The sequence below is a fragment of the Mercenaria mercenaria genome, unplaced genomic scaffold (assembly GCF_021730395.1).
Source record: "Mercenaria mercenaria strain notata unplaced genomic scaffold, MADL_Memer_1 contig_795, whole genome shotgun sequence".
NCBI lineage: Eukaryota > Metazoa > Mollusca > Bivalvia > Venerida > Veneridae > Mercenaria > Mercenaria mercenaria.
The window spans coordinates 1-16197 of NW_026463698.1; the positions used below are offsets into that span (position 1 = coordinate 1).

General features: G+C 33.9%; 1 protein-coding gene across 1 annotated transcript; it reads left to right on the plus strand.

The window, feature by feature from the left end:
* The first annotated feature begins 6666 nt into the window (after nt 1-6666).
* Nucleotides 6667-14124, plus strand: LOC128554838 (uncharacterized). The gene is made up of 4 exons (XM_053536149.1): nt 6667-7344; nt 7568-7666; nt 7986-8196; nt 10646-14124. The coding sequence occupies exons 1-4, from the start codon at nt 6727-6729 to the stop codon at nt 10837-10839; spliced, it is 1122 nt and encodes a 373-aa protein (XP_053392124.1). The 5' UTR covers nt 6667-6726; the 3' UTR covers nt 10840-14124.
* Nucleotides 14125-16197: the final 2073 nt, after the last annotated feature.

Genomic DNA, 16197 nt, shown 5'->3' on the forward strand with positions numbered 1-16197 from the left:
TTAAGGGCCCCAACTATTGTTATACAAGTATGACAGTTTAGTGTACTAGTATATGAAGTTAAGGATTAAACAAGTTTGATAATGTAAATTAGTACAATTTACAAGACTCGCTGTTTTCCAAATAGCCGAGAAGGGATAAACACTTATTTTCATATAACCCATGAGTGCTAAATATAGGGAAAGTCAAGAGTCACGATAGGTTTGGAAATCATGAAATAAGATTAAATAGAAACTATTTATATGCGCTGTATCTCTCACGTTGTCCAGGAGGCAAAAAAAATATGCCCACAAACATGACCACAGAAATCTTTAAACGTAATCATATTCCAGTATGGCTGTCTTCTTTTCAACGAATGCCCACTATGGCATGTCAAACGTTGCTAAATTATATTTGTATGTTATTATTATTGTATGTTTTTATTGTTATTCAATGTCTTGTCATTCATATTCTAAAATTTGCTATTGTTATTGTATATGTCATTATTCTTATGGTATGTTCGATATCCTTATGGTAAAAGTCATTATTGTTTTTTTATGTTTCGTTATTGTTATTGTATCTTTGATATTGTTATTCTATGTCGTGTCATTCATATTCTAAGTCTTATCATTGTTATTGTATATGTCGTTACTCTTATTGTATGTTCGATATTCTTTTGGTAAAAGTCATTATTGTTATTCTATGTTTCGTTATTGTTATTCTATATTTTATACTGTTATTCAATGTCGTGTCATTCATATTCTAAGTATTATCATTGTTATTGTATATGTCGTTATTCTTATTGTATGTTCGATATTCTTATGGTAAAAGTCATTATTGTTATTCAATGTTTCGTTATTGTTATTGTATCTTTGATATTGTTATTCAATGTCTTGTCATTCATATTCTAAGTGTTACCATTGTTATTCTATATGTCGTTATTCTTATTGTATGTTCGATATTCAAGTTATCCAAAGTAAGAGACCTCTCGGCCACGGAGGCCCCGCAAGTATAATTATTCCGGTGTGTATATTTAATATACAAATGTACATGTAAATAAATTCTGTCTTAAATGACCTTTCGGAGGAACTGTATTGCATATGTGTAATTATTGTGGGATGTATATTCAATATAGAAATGGACATAAAAGTAAATATTTTAACTAATGACATTTCGTAGGAACAACTTTTCACACGTGCAGGTATGTATGCGAATATCATCTTGTACTGAAAAACGGTATAAAGGGAAGTGGTGGTCTAGTGGGTATGGTATCGGCCACTCAATCCAGGAGTCGTAGGTTCAAGTCCCACTGGGGTCACGACCATGACTTCTCATATGACACCAGTACTCCGTTTTCCAGGAAGCGGACTCGAGAGCGGTTCAAATAAGCTTGAAACTTTCATCACAATCGAGCTAAAATAAAATAGTAAAAACTAAACGGAATGTCTATTGTTGACTTCTACGCATTCACATTTAATATTTATATTTTGCGCTGAAACCTGACGACACATTTTAAGATATTACTAAATGTCCGAGTTTTTTGTGTCTATCTTGGAATTAAGAAACTATATTTACTGGGGATAATGGTAGTCTGCAAGTTAGTTACTGCAGCAGGAAAAGAAAACGTTGATACTTTTAAGGCAGTCGAAGATGAAGATAGACATGACAAAAGTGGCCAGGATAGCATACCGAGCACTTTCGCTGTCCATTATATTTTGACTTCGGTAGTCCCACCGGGACCGAGCTATTTTGATTTTTGTCTTCTGGCCTGTTACGTCGGTCTCTTAAGGGTGTTTCCTATGTTGCTATGTCTTCTGCAAAGGCATTGAGTACATGCGTTTTAGGTTTTTATGGATTGCATTTATATAAATATACAAACGCATTTTTGTGTTTTTACATTACATGCTTTCTGTTATCTTTGCGTATGTTATTTCACCTGGCCGGGATAACCTTTATTTACACTGTCCTGTGACTTTGGAACATGGTGGGGGTAAGAGTCAGGTTAGGTGCACCATAAACCGGTTTAAGCTTCCTAGGGTTGGTTTTGCCGATAACCGTTCCAAGGCGGTGCCCCACTGTATTCCTTGTGTGTTTGTGTTGGCCGTGTGCTCGTCTGCGTGCTGGGTTTAAGTTTTGGGAGGCTGCGTTTTTAGAACGTGGCATTCCCTGTTGGATATTCATCCTTCTTTTTAAAATTAGACGCCTTGTCCTGGATGGGTCTCTCATTTGCTGAAATTTAACCGAAAAGGTGAATCGTTATGTGTCATTTTTAAAAGAAACAACCATAAATAATTGCAGTTCAAGAAACTTCCCTTAATCACAGAGACGCGTAAACAGCAAACACATGCTTAGTAAAAATCAAAGAAGACAGGCAGGCTTACGCAAACAGACAACGAACGTCAAAAATGTTTTTGTGTCATTTTTTTCAAGATCCTACGGCTCTTTTGGTACGATTTCCATGAAAAGAAATGAAAAGTACCACACTGATAAAGCTGATGAAATAAAGTTGCTACATATGAAAAATGTTTCACAAGAAAAAAAAATCTTCCCCAGCAAATGTTTGAAAGTCATCTAGCTTATCCCTGACAATGCCCTTAGCCCACATAAGTCAAACTGAGTAGCGAAAGTAAATAGCCTTTCTAGCAGCGAGAAAAAAAAATCATTCAAGTTAACCACCAACTTTATCACCACAAATATATTCCATGCAGTTCTTTTTAGTTCCAATGCTGTCGAAAATGCTCTTCTTGGTGAAAAGATATCTGAGTATCCCAATAACATGTCAAAGAAAGAATACGTCAAGTTTGAAAGTATGGACACGCTCATGGGGATTTATTATTTTCAGTGTCTAACATATCAGAAAACTGGTACCAAAATACAGAATGCTGCTCATAACAAAAAAAAAACAAAAACAAAAACAAAAAAACAACCTATTTTTATACATATCAACCTGACTGAAAATATCGGCATTATGGAGATCGGTGTATATAACATGTGTTTTAAACAGTTTATATATATCGCTAAATAAATTAAATTCTCGCGTTCCGCAAAGGAATAAAGACATGAAATGAAATGAAATGCCGTGTGTTTCTTTACAATTATCTTTGCAAAATTACAACGTATACTATCTGAATTTATTATATTGCTTATATATTCAATAAACAAAATCTTCTAATATAAATCATATTTAACGAAAACATATAACTATGGCCTTCCTTCAACATGAATCATCTTAATGGTGAAGGATTCAACTTTATCTAACTGTGGCAATTCATTGTATTTCTTGTTACATGCAAAAATCATATGTTTGTTCGTCTCTGTACCTTCAAGTAATTTTTGCGTACATGGCCCTCTAAAGATATTTTGTATTGAAAAATGAAGATCTAAAACTGCTATTTCGGTTTTAACCTTATCAGTAGGTCTGTGTATTGGATAATTTTATTAGTATACACAACAGCTTTCTAATGTATTAAGCTTAAAACGTACTTGTCGCGGGTAACGGATCTTTCGACGGCCTCTGTATCATTTTCTCAAGGACCTAAGTTAAATATTTGTGCCAATTTATGAACTGCATATCTAACACTTATCACGATACCTTATCTAAATAAGCATGGCAACAGGGATGTTTAGAATACCTTACTTTTGGGTAATTTCTTTAAAAAAATTATTAAATAATATTATCTTTCCCGTTTCAACTCGCTTCAAAACATCTTACTTTAAAAGTAAACAACTAAAATTCAAACGCCTTATTCGACTTTTAGATGAAAAAAACCTATTCTGGCGATTTTTGTTCTCTTGGACTATTTATAAATACAGATAAAAAGCTGAAACAGGCCACTGTCAAAGCCTTTGTGGTTTACACATCTATAATATTTGTATATCGTTGTTTCCAATTGTAACATTAATTTAGTTCACGATATCGCTATTTCCTACAAAAATATGGACAATTTTAGCATAGTTATTATTAGATAAATATCAATTATCAATGAAAATACAAGTTTAAAGTAGGTATATGAAAATGACCGTGTACCCGCCTAATTTCCCGATAAAATCAGTCATAATCATCCATTTTCTTACCTTCCGTATAACATTTCAATATAAATAAATAAAAACAGCGAAATATTAAGCGGAATACTCATGAAAGATATTTCGTTCAATAAGGACTGTTTCGTGTTAGATGCTCAAAATCACGTATTTTCAGGATAAAATCTGTTAATTTTGCTCGCCGGTTTGACACGTGACGTCATGATGTCTATGGCGTAATTCAACGCAGGAATATTTTGTAACGTTCCTGCTGTAATTTATTCATTCTTTCAGCATTATTAAACCATTTAGAAAATCGGAGAAAACTTTATATAATTATACAGAAAAAATGAATAAGTAAATTCATTTTTGTTGTAGTAAATGTTGTCGGAAATTCTCACATTTGCTTGCGCACATTCAAAATTCCTGGTTTACGCCTTCATTAATCTAGGTAATGCTTGATTGTTCCCTGATTTAAATAGAGTGAAGACTCAAAGTCAAAAAAATCACAATGCGCTTCTAGTATAATAAGAACAGTAAAAAGGTAAAGTCAAATGACGTTGCAATCAAAATACTACTAATGAACCTATACACATAAATGTTGACTGTGCAATTAGTTTTGCAAATTGTAACTGTGATATAATAAAACAAATTTTGACTCTAAAGCTATAGTAACACGTATTCTGAAATCACATGTTTATGAACTCCTCCCTAGTATAACTAAATTGGTGACTCTCTCATTACAACAAGGTGTTTTTCCTGTGAAATACAAACAAGCAGTTGTTAGACCTTTGCTTAAAAAGCAGGTCTTAGAGCTTTCAAACTATCGTCCTGTGAGTGATTTATCATTTCTGTCAAAACTTATTGAGAAAGCTGTTTTTACAGATTAAACAAACATGTTAATCAAAACAGTCTTTTGCCTAAGAACTGGTCTTCATATATGAAGTATCACTCCTGTGAATCTGCGCTACTTCGGTTAGTTAATGATCTTGAAAAACTGGAGGTCACGGTCCTTATTGCAATTGACTAAAGTGCGGCATTAGACACTGTCTACCACGACATTCTGCTAGATGTCCTAAACGCACAGTATGATGTCTGTGAAACAGCTCTTCAATGTGTAGACTCCTACTTAAGGCCTGGCACATGTAAGATTAATACCAACAATGTATATTCACCAGACCACCATCTTAAATAAGTGTGACGAAAGGCAGTTGCCTTGGTCCGTGACTGTATCGCACCTATGCTGGAACTCTTTTTCTACGGTTTTGCTGATAATCAAACAGCAAATAAAACATAAATCGTCCTACATCTGTTTCCGTAGAATCATAAGCGATCGGAGACCTCGAAAGGTGAGCAGTTGTAATCAATGACTAGATGAATAGAAACAAGTTGAAAATGAACACTTCAAAAACTGAATTTATTATGTTTGATAGCAGACCCCAACCAAACAAATGTTTTACAAATTCGATTAACATTACTGGCGTAAAAGCACACTTAGATATCTTGGTGCATTTATTGACGAAACCTTGAACTTTAAGGATCATGTAAATCGCACATGTCGTACAGCCATTTTGAACTGCCTACGAACTAAGAACATCCGAAAATATTTAATAAAAGCAGCTATGAAATTTTAGTTTTGTCTCTAGTTATTTCACATCTGGATTTCTGTAAATTCATACTGTACGGCGTAGCTAACGGTGAGATGCTTAAGCTGCAACGTATATTCAAAACATGTGCGCAAGGATTGAGTTTAAGATACTTACTTTCCTTTCATGTATAGCTGTCACATTGGCAGAGCACCTTTGTATTTAACAGAATTGCTTACAGAGTATATTCCTAGTAGACAAGGTTCGAGATCGTCAGAAAATTCTAAATGCCGTTATGTTGTTCCATACAACAAGTGCAAAACATTTAGTGAGTAGAAGTGTCTGTTCTATTGGTCCGAAGCTGTTTAATGAACTGCCGTTAGAACTACGCAAACGTAAATTACTTGATACATTCAAAAATATCTTATAACACTGTATTTCTGAGACTTCATGGCATTGTTTTAATTTTTTGACAATAGTTTTATATACGAAAACAGCGGGTGATAGTTTTTAAATTTTTGTAAAAGGTTTTACATTTTCAAGGTTTGTTAAATTAAATGTACTTGCTGGTACAGGCTCTATGGGTATAGGATAGTTTGTAATATTTCTTTCTTTAAAATGATAAGTGGTGGCACCATTAACCAGGCGGTTTGACCTCTATATGCTGACCGACTGGGCGAACCATGAAGGCTTTAAGCACTGATATTCGGCAATAGGGGTGAAAAGGCCTCAGGGGACAGGGTGCGGTCATGGCATTTTGTTTAAATAAAGTTATTATCGTTATTATTATTATTATGTACAATACCAATTAATATGTCATTGTATAGAAATAGGCGTTTAATCCAATTATTCAGTTTCAGTTTATAGGATATGATCTATATGTTCTATTATCCTGACTAAGGTAATATGAACCGAGGCGATATCACATTATATCAAATGGCTCAAGAGTCTATATATGTATGATAACGTTTATTTATCTTTATGAAGAGTAGTACATCATTCTTGTGTTACAGATAACAGAGCGTTATCATTTTCAATCTTACCTACTAGGTAGGTTCATACAGCGAAAGAGGACATGCCAGACATGGTTAACGTAATATGGAGAGTATTTGTTAGCGTAATTTGAGGAATTCACTGTCAGACATGGAAATGCAACTTATAAGCTGCAAAGAACACGAGACAAAAGTGGACGTACAAACAAACCCAGGAGAACAAACTGACGAGACAGAGGAAAACAACTGTAATGTCAATGATAAGAGCAAACTAAAAAAATCCAGCTTACCTGTAGACAAAGAATCGACAACAAGTCTGAAGAATACTTGCGATGGCAATGCTAAAAAAGGTGAAATTCAACAGAGGAAAACAATATCATGTGACAATCAAAGCAAAAATGCTACATTTGACATTGGAAAACGATGTAATAACTGTGCATTTGAAAACAACAAGTATGACAGCTTCGAAGTGAGATGTATTAATTGTTTTACATTAGAATGTTTACACTGCGAAAATAATTGCGAGTGTAATAATAAATGCTGTTGTAGAGAATTAAAAACAAACTTGAAGATGATTATTGAAGATGCACACGATTTATTATCAAAACAGCTGTCTTGTTATTTATCAGTTGAACATCTGAACAGTTTTTCCTCTACTTATGAGTTTAGGTTACATGGTGGAAGAACAACGCTACAGGCTATCATATTTTTATGCTGTCAACCGAAGTCTGACGAGTCTACGCAGATTGATCAACAGGACAGTGCTTGTGTAAGGTCTTCTGTTTTTTCTTAAATCATATCACAACGAAACTTAATTCAATAACATAAAACATTACACATACGCCGTGAATTGCAAAACACATTCATAGATCGTTTCAGTAAGATTATGTTTACATAACAATGTACAAGAGAAAAGATGATTTTCTTTTATATTACCCAAGTCATAGCAAAATGATTTTAATGATATGACAATACCATTTAACTGTTTGCAGTGTGATTCGTCGTCAAAGAACTATCTCAACATATTTATCCTAGATGAACTTGAGGATCAAAAGGTACACATACATTTGGGAAAGATGAATACCAAAAGGGTAAGTATACCATCTTGTTCCTCATCTTTATCATTCTACATGGTAGCTTAATAATTATGAAAATAATTTGAATGTAAGACGTGAGGAGCAAAAGAATTTAGACTTTTTATTAGGCAAGTCATCACAAAATACATTCGGCAAGAGCGGTGTTTGCTTGCGTTACCACTTGCGCTAAACGAATTGATTATCTTTATTTGTCCTCGTAGATATGTACAAGTTTCTAGTATATTCAGTAGTAATATATATATCTAAATGCGAGACAGAGTGATATCTATGTTTATTCTTCTATGAATGGCATTGAACGTATTAATTTTGATAGGTTGTTACCATATATTCAAAAGCCGAGTCGGAGAAAGAGAATAGATTCGTCCAACAACTCACGGGGCAATTAAAACGAGAAGATATACAACTTTCCATTGTGAATGAGTTCAGTGAAAGTTTGGAAGAAGGTACAATGCCGGTCATTGTCACGTGTCTGCTTTACTCACGATTGTATTCAGACATACATCAAGCTTTGTCCGGGATAAAAGGTGCTTTTAATACATTTAATTACTAATCATATTATAGATACATCTGACAGTTTCCTATATGTATATAGGTAATATTTTCTTACTGACACAATTTCATTAAACTTTGTGTACTGATGAGAATCAAGTTTAAAACGGAAATATGTATTAAAGTCATAGGTACCGTTGCTTAATCTTGAATTATATGCCATTGAAAATCAGTTGAGGCAAGGAAACTGTGCATTTGGCATTCAGTATAAAAGTTTAAAGAAATTCGGTCCATGGGAAAGACCAGGACTTTGAGATATAATTTTGTCATGTTCGTAGTCAATATGCCACAGTGTCTATATATTGACATGGACAAAATTTTCTTTAGGACAAAATTTCTTCTTTAAACTGTGTTTACTGACAAAGAATTTAATCAAAAACAGAAATATAGAATAAAGCAAATCATTGGTACCCAGACTTTTTCACGAATTGTCTGCCCTCGAAAGTAGAAAAAATATTGAAAACTCTATTTTCAAGGGCAGACAATTCAAGATCAAACAAGGTACCTATGACTTTAAATACATATTTAAATGAATGAATGAAATTCTGTCCGTAGGATTGTTTTGCCATTTTACATACAGGAAACTGTCGGATGTGTCCTTAAAGAGATTTGTTTGTTTAGGCTTTAACGACGTTTGCACAGTATATGAGTTATATACTACAGTTTCTGTATTCTCGGATGACTGATTGATTTCAGACTCAATGTCTTGCCTTCTATTAATTTTTTACGTAGAACATATGTGTGACCAAGTGAACGAACTCAAGGCTCCACTGTCCTTATAATTACGTTGCCCATATTGAGGTAAGAACAACGCATATTTTTGCAATAATAACGTTAGTGGAATGAATATTAAGTCCTTGAAGGTATCTTAATTTTTTTTTGAAACATCTGAAGAAATCCGAAAGTGCATTTTTATATTTCAGTAATACTCAAACAGTTTCATGACCAAAGTTGACAGCTATAAAAAGATCAATTCTGGTGTATTGATTTGGCATTTTAAAGACAATTTAGAAACAAAAACTCTAACGTTCTAATGTTTATGAAATGACTAAACTTCAATTTTAAAGAAAGATAATTTTACGAAAGCCTGGAGGTCAGTGCATTCATAGCTGAGCCTACGGCGATGTGAACTCTCTATCAACAATTTCAGTTGTAGTATGTAGTATGTGCGCAACCTTTTATTCTTTCTGTGCAAGAAGACACGAAAAAACGGCAGACTACCGATTTGTCGTGTCTTCTTGTGCTCGGGATGAAGACACGAGGACAGGAAAGTGCGTAAAAATGTATCCACGTTTGCGAAGACATAACAAATAAACACAAAGCTTGGCCAATAGATTCTTTAATGTTTTGTCATTTTGTTTTAATTGTTACGTGTCCATCTGTTTTCGTCCCAACATGTATCATGTATATGCATAAAGATGACAGATCTAATTACAAATGTATAAAAACTATGTTATACTATACGTAAAAACATTTAGTTTATAAAATTGTCCCTTGTAATGGATCAGTCACACTACACCGTATAGCATTAACGGACGCCTAACGTATAGAAAAATTGCGGCAGAAAGTTATCCAGTGACGAAAGGCATCCCCCACTGCTGCGCGGTGCTCTCGCGATCGGAGTATGGGGCGCATAAAACGGAACATGACTGCAAGATCAACGTACATATACAGAACGAACAACGTTCAATTGACGGACATCACCGTACAAGTAACGCATAAAACGTAAGTGCGACGCATGAGAAACTGACAAAACCTTCTTCGAACGTTTAGCGAATGTATTGTCAGTAATCGTCCGTTGAACATACGTTGCATGTCCGGTAGTAGTCCGGCCGTGAATCAGGTCCACCGGACAAGAACTGATGCGAACCGGACAAGTACAGAATAAGGAACGTACGAGTAACGAGCTAAACGCATACCAGCATATTGCTACCATACATATGACAACTTTGTCCGGTGGTGAACGTTCCAAATTTTGAACATTTTCAAAATCTTCCACCGGATGGAGCGAACATCACTGGACAAGGAGCGCAGGTGCCGCATAAGAAACGGAAATGAAACGCATACGAACGAACATGAACGGATTGAAAAATTTGTAATACGTTGGTCGTCCGTTAACGCTTTATGGTGTTGTGTGACTGACACATAAGCATCGAAACTTATTTCTTTAAAACATTTGCCATTATCAGGTAAATTACCTATTTCAGGTATATATAATAAAATAATTAACATTACCCGTCAGTATTGAAACATATTGAAGTTTAATATTTAATAGTAACAGAAAGCAGTATAACACATAATGTTTTTAAGATCTTTAACTTTGAAACGAGAAGTTAAGCGAGTTTTGCAGCGAACTTGTTGCATTAATATTACACTAAGAAAGAACGAGCTGATATTTTTTTTATTCTTTTTTATCTTTTTCAGAGATATTTCACAAAAAAGTTATTTTGGTACTATTACACTTTAAAAGAGAGGATACAAGGGGATTAGCACTGGATCTTCAGAGAGAAAACAAGTTCCAAGTTTTAAAATATGTTGATTTTTTTCATCAAAAAGGACTAGAAAACATGGAAAACGTGATAAAAGAAATTAAACGAGCAATATATGAAAGCCGCTAAGATGATAAGTTTACCTGTGAAGAAGTACCATTATTTCAGGAAATATGCTATTAAAGTGACAACGTTTACATTTGGATTTATTTTTATTTGCTGTTTTTATGACTTAAAGTTTGTTCAGATTTTTTGATTCAATGTATTTTTAGCTTACCTGTGCACAAAGTGCTCGGGATGAGCTATTGTGATCGCTCACCGTCCGCTCACATACAACACTCTGCTTGTCATGCCATCCGAAACGAAAAACTTAAAACAATCTGACTAAAGTACTTAATCTTCTAAACAAAGATCTGAGAATGACACATTCACATTCGTCTTCTGTGGACTTTGCATTTCCAATATCGCTATTTTTATTTTCGCAAATCTATTTTTATTTGAACCAATCACACGACTTGTTCGAATGTCTTTAGATCCTAAGCGTAGCGTAATAGGAGATGTACTTAAGTCAGATTGAATTTAAAAATCTTCTTGTAAAAGAACTACAAGTCTTAGGCTTTGATATTTGGTATGTAGCATCATCTTGTAGTCTTCTACTAAGATTGTTCAAATTATCCCCTTAAGGACAAATAGGGCCCTGCCCTTCGGGTCACATTGTTTACGTAGACTTATATATGGAAAAACTAGAAAATCTTATAGTTTTAAACCATTGGGATAGGGCTTGATATTAGTTCAAGAAATCCGTGCATAAAAAGGGGCGAATTGTGCACTTTCTGTGAAAAGCATGAAACTTGCCATAGTAGTAGATAAATATTATACGCTTCATTTAAGACAGACTGGGGTGCAGCTTGTTGAAAATCAAGATGGTCGCCATAGTTCAGTATACTAAGAAGATGAAAAACAAGTGTTTGTATCCTGTATAAAAGCTTTGGCATAATAGTGGCATATAAACTACGCTTCGAATAAATTTCCAGTTTATATTGTAAAGTCAATATGTCCGCCTAAATCCAAAATGACTGTCAAAACTAACTTTTATTTGCAAATGGCGAAATGATTGATTAAATCACGTAAAAGGATGTTACTTGGAGGAACAATCATATATTAAGATATATACCCTTATATAACCAAGACAAAACTATTAAGTCCATTATATTCCAAAATGGACGGCACTATGGATCTATTTATAGATTCACTACTAACACTTGATTGTCTATACAAGCCATGTTATATATATATAGTAGAGAGAATTTATACGAACTAAATCACCACCACAATATACCAGACCAATTACGGCAAAGCCCGGACTGAAAATACATATTATCTTATCCTATGTTACTTGTATTCTTTTATGCTAAACAGTTATGTATCAAAGTTGGTTTCTTTTGTTTACAAGCAAAATTATATACGAAAGTTGCCCCCGCCAACCCCTTTCTCTAAATGCAGCCATAAGTTAAAACAGTACATTAAATATCAAAGGACAAAGCTCAGAAACTGATTTCAAAACCATTCAAATTAGCAAAATAATTTTATCAACTTCTTTTATTATAAGTTTCGTTCATATTAATAAATGTTTTGTCAATATGAGTAATTGCTTGTGATTATAAATAATTCTGCAACAAATGGATCAAATAGGTATAAAACAGGTAAATGCATATGTTAGTGTACAGTGCATAAAGTAAAGGGGAAAACTGTTTTCATATTGATATGAGTTTGTTTTTCAAAGCTGAGACGAAAAGTAAAAAAAAGAACTTTGCAGCTCAGACACAGATGTAAACCTGAGATAATTTAGTAACAACAAAAGTAAAATAAATACAATTTCCAGTCCAGATGTGTATAAAAGTTATATAAAAGTTGTGAACTACATATTTTAATATCAAAATCAGTTATTTTGAACAATAAAATACAGTTTGTAAATGTTGTTATGTATAGATAACTTTTCTCATTTTTCACTAAGGCAAAACATTGTTTACTGACCTTGTTTCAAGACATTATTCTGTATTTACTATAACATTCTCCTTCAATCTAGAAAATTCTATCAGTAAAGTATCAATTATTGATAAGCAGTGTATATCAGTTATTTTAAGAAAAGACTGTCTGGAAATTTCTTTTTATTCTTTTTGTTACCTGAAAATTCTGGAACCTTCCATGATAAAATATATAGTCAGATGTTTTAGATTGAAACTGAACCTGAGAACCTAAGAACCTAAACTGTAGATATTGATGAAACTTTCCTGTATTTCTTTAAAACATATTATTACCAGTTTGGATATTTAATATTTGGAAGGATTATTTGAAGGATTTATACTAAAAATTTCTGGATTTAAAAAGTTATCTTTGAAGAGAGGAATTATAAATCTTGGATATTACTTTTGAACTGTGTGAAACATTGTGGAATTCATTCTGACTGGATTTAAATTTGACCTGGACAGGATTTGGACTATTTTAGTTATTAGATTGGATTTTAAAGCTTTTTGTCATTTTCAAAGGTATTTGGATTTTTCCTTAGATTCATGAAAATTTGTTATTGTTATAGTTGCTGGTTTGTCTTTCTGTTACTTTTATTTACTGTAACAAGAAATTGTTACCCTCTGACGTAACAATGTATAAATTTGAAAGAACTATCAAGTACTGAATTTGTGCTATTGTCAATTTATTGTTCTGTGTATAAGCATCCTTTATTTTTTTTATTTACGTACCCATTAATTTGTAAACAACATACCCACCTGCTGCAATGTATTCTTTCAGCATAAAACAATAGTAATAATATGGCTAGTTTTTGATTTTGCATTCAGTGTTGTTATATTATATGGTTCTTTAGGATTATGGAATCCATTCAATATATATAGGATTCCGCTAAAGTGAATTTTATGTGGTGTGGGGGAGTTGCACTATCCATTACCTCTCATGAACAGACTCAGTCAAACCGAGGAAAAATTACATCTGCAAATGTTTGGTTTCTACTAATGAATAAGCATGTCAGATGTAAGATTAACAGATAAGTAAGATATTAAAATAAGGCTTGGTCTTATATGCCCATAAAATGCCAAACATCCACTGCAATGTACTGCAAACTGCAGACTTTAGAGAGGAGTTATACCACTCAACGTACGTTATCAATACTTCTGCTCAACGCCACAGTCTCCACAAGACTCCAGTTACGGCATAAGCAGCCTCTGTACGCTACCGCGAAACAAATAAAGCGGAATAGGCCAATAACATATGGACAAATAAGGTTTTGATCACTGAGTGGATTATATATAAAAATAGCCGCATGGAAGCCTATTTGTGACTTGCTAGACAATAGAAAATGGACTGCACACTACACGTTCAGACTATGAATCAGTAGACACCATGTTTTTTTCTACATTTGACCTCACTCAACTGTTCAAGAAAGTTACCCGTTGACATCTGATACGTTGTCATCCTTTAAGAAAAAAAATCCTGACATGTTTCGTTTGTTTGTTTGTTTTTGGGTTTAACGCCGTTTTTCAACAGTATTTCAGTCATGTAACAGCGGGCAGTGTTCCTGGATTCTGTACCAGTACAAACCTGTTCCCCGCAAGTAACTGCCAACTTCCCCACATGGATTAGAGGTGGAGGACTTATTTTAGACACATTGTCGTTTATCAAATAGTCACGGAGAACACACGCCCCGCCCGAGGATCGAACTCACGACCTCGTGATCCGTAGACCAACGCTCTACCTACTGAGCTAAGCGGGCGGGCTTGACATGTTTCGTAAATATTGTACATACTGCCCAGTAAATTGAAAAATTAAAATAAATTTCTGGTTTTCTCCACGTTGGGTAATTTGCGATCAGAAACAATTCTAGAACTACTGCCATCACTTGGGAATATGTTTACGAGTGTCTCATCAAGTGAAGCATCCATAATGCAGTATTATTGGATGGGGCTTCAAATTTGAACATACTGAAAACAGGTCCCAGGATTCACCACAGGTACTTCAATCATACATGTAGAATTCGCAACAGGTGACATATTATTTGAAAGCTAGTTTAGAATATTCTCAAAGGTCTTTGTGATCAGACCCCATTCATCTATTTTGAAAAATGTAAGAAACGAGCATTTCCCTTGAAAGCAACATCCGGACTTACAGTGTGGCATCTGCGATTTCTCAAGATAATGTTTTATTGTTATTATATGAGTAGTTTAATGGTATGTTGTCCTTTCGTACGCGCAAGAGAATTATTATGTTATCACTGACATAATGGAGCTGTTCGCACATAAGGGCCAGTAGATTTATCTACATTGGCAGCCTTAATGCGTCAGGCCAAGAGAGGGGTACTAAGCATTGTTATTCTGTCCGTCTCCTCTATTATTGTATTGTAAATGTTTCATTAAAGATGAAACGAACCATGTTTAAACTAAAAGGGCAGGTTACATCTAGGGTCAATCAATGACAGAATAACAACATATACCAACATAAGCTATCGGGGCTGTATATGGATATTTATTTCATTGGCAATAACTGTGACCCGTTGTAGATATACGAGGTCAGTTGTGCATTTCAGAGGAAAATCTATTTTTTCTGATTATTTTCGCGGTCATCTTGGATATCATTGGTCATATTCATGAACGTATTTACCAAATGTAAGTGATATATTTTTCATGTGTTTATTTTACAAATCTATATATTATCATCATGCAACGTTTCACAATGTTCACACAATATGCCCAACTGAAGATTTCATGGACTTCTTTATGGCGGCCATCTTGAATTTTATTGGCCATTGTAAATTTTTTATTCAATGTCAGTTTTACAATTGTTTGAAGAGCGTATTATAAAAATACTACCATGCAATGTTTCAAAATTTTCACACAAAATGATTAAATGATGCACAATTTTCATGAAAAAAATTGTGGTAGCCATTTTGAATTCTGTAGGCCATATTGAATTTGTTTATCCACTGTTAGTGTAAAATTGTTTGAGGAGTGTACTTTGCAAATATCTTCTACATGTACCATGCAACATTTCATCATTTTTCTGTAAGCATATAGAGCTAATCTCTAGCTAAAAAATACTTTCTGCTACATTTTTAAACATTTATTCGCCAAGTATAAAACGCTAGAGCATTTTTCACAAAAATATGTATTTTGGCAGCAATCTTGAATTTTGGTGGCCATTTTGATATCTACTACCTGCTTCCCAGTCAAAAATGGAAGTCAATACATCCATCTATAATCGTGCCAAGTTTCATACTTTTCACAGGAAGTGCACAATTACTTCAGGAATTTCCTGAACTATATTTTGTATGTAGCATCATATCATGGTTCTCTACCAAGATTGTTCAAATTATCCTCCTAGGGTAAAATATTGTCCCTCCCAGGGGGTCATATGGTTTATATAGACTGGAATAGGAAAAAGATTAAATTTTTTCTTGTCTGAAACCACAACACCTAGGTCTTT

Coding starts and splice junctions, on each gene's coding strand:
- LOC128554838 (XM_053536149.1), top strand. CDS start 6,727: ATGGAAATGCAACTTATAAGCTGCAAAGAACACGAGACAAAAGTGGAC. Junction 7,667..7,985: donor GAAAGATGAATACCAAAAGG/GTAAGTATACCA, acceptor TAATTTTGATAG/GTTGTTACCATATATTCAAA. Junction 8,197..10,645: donor AGCTTTGTCCGGGATAAAAG/GTGCTTTTAATA, acceptor TATCTTTTTCAG/AGATATTTCACAAAAAAGTT.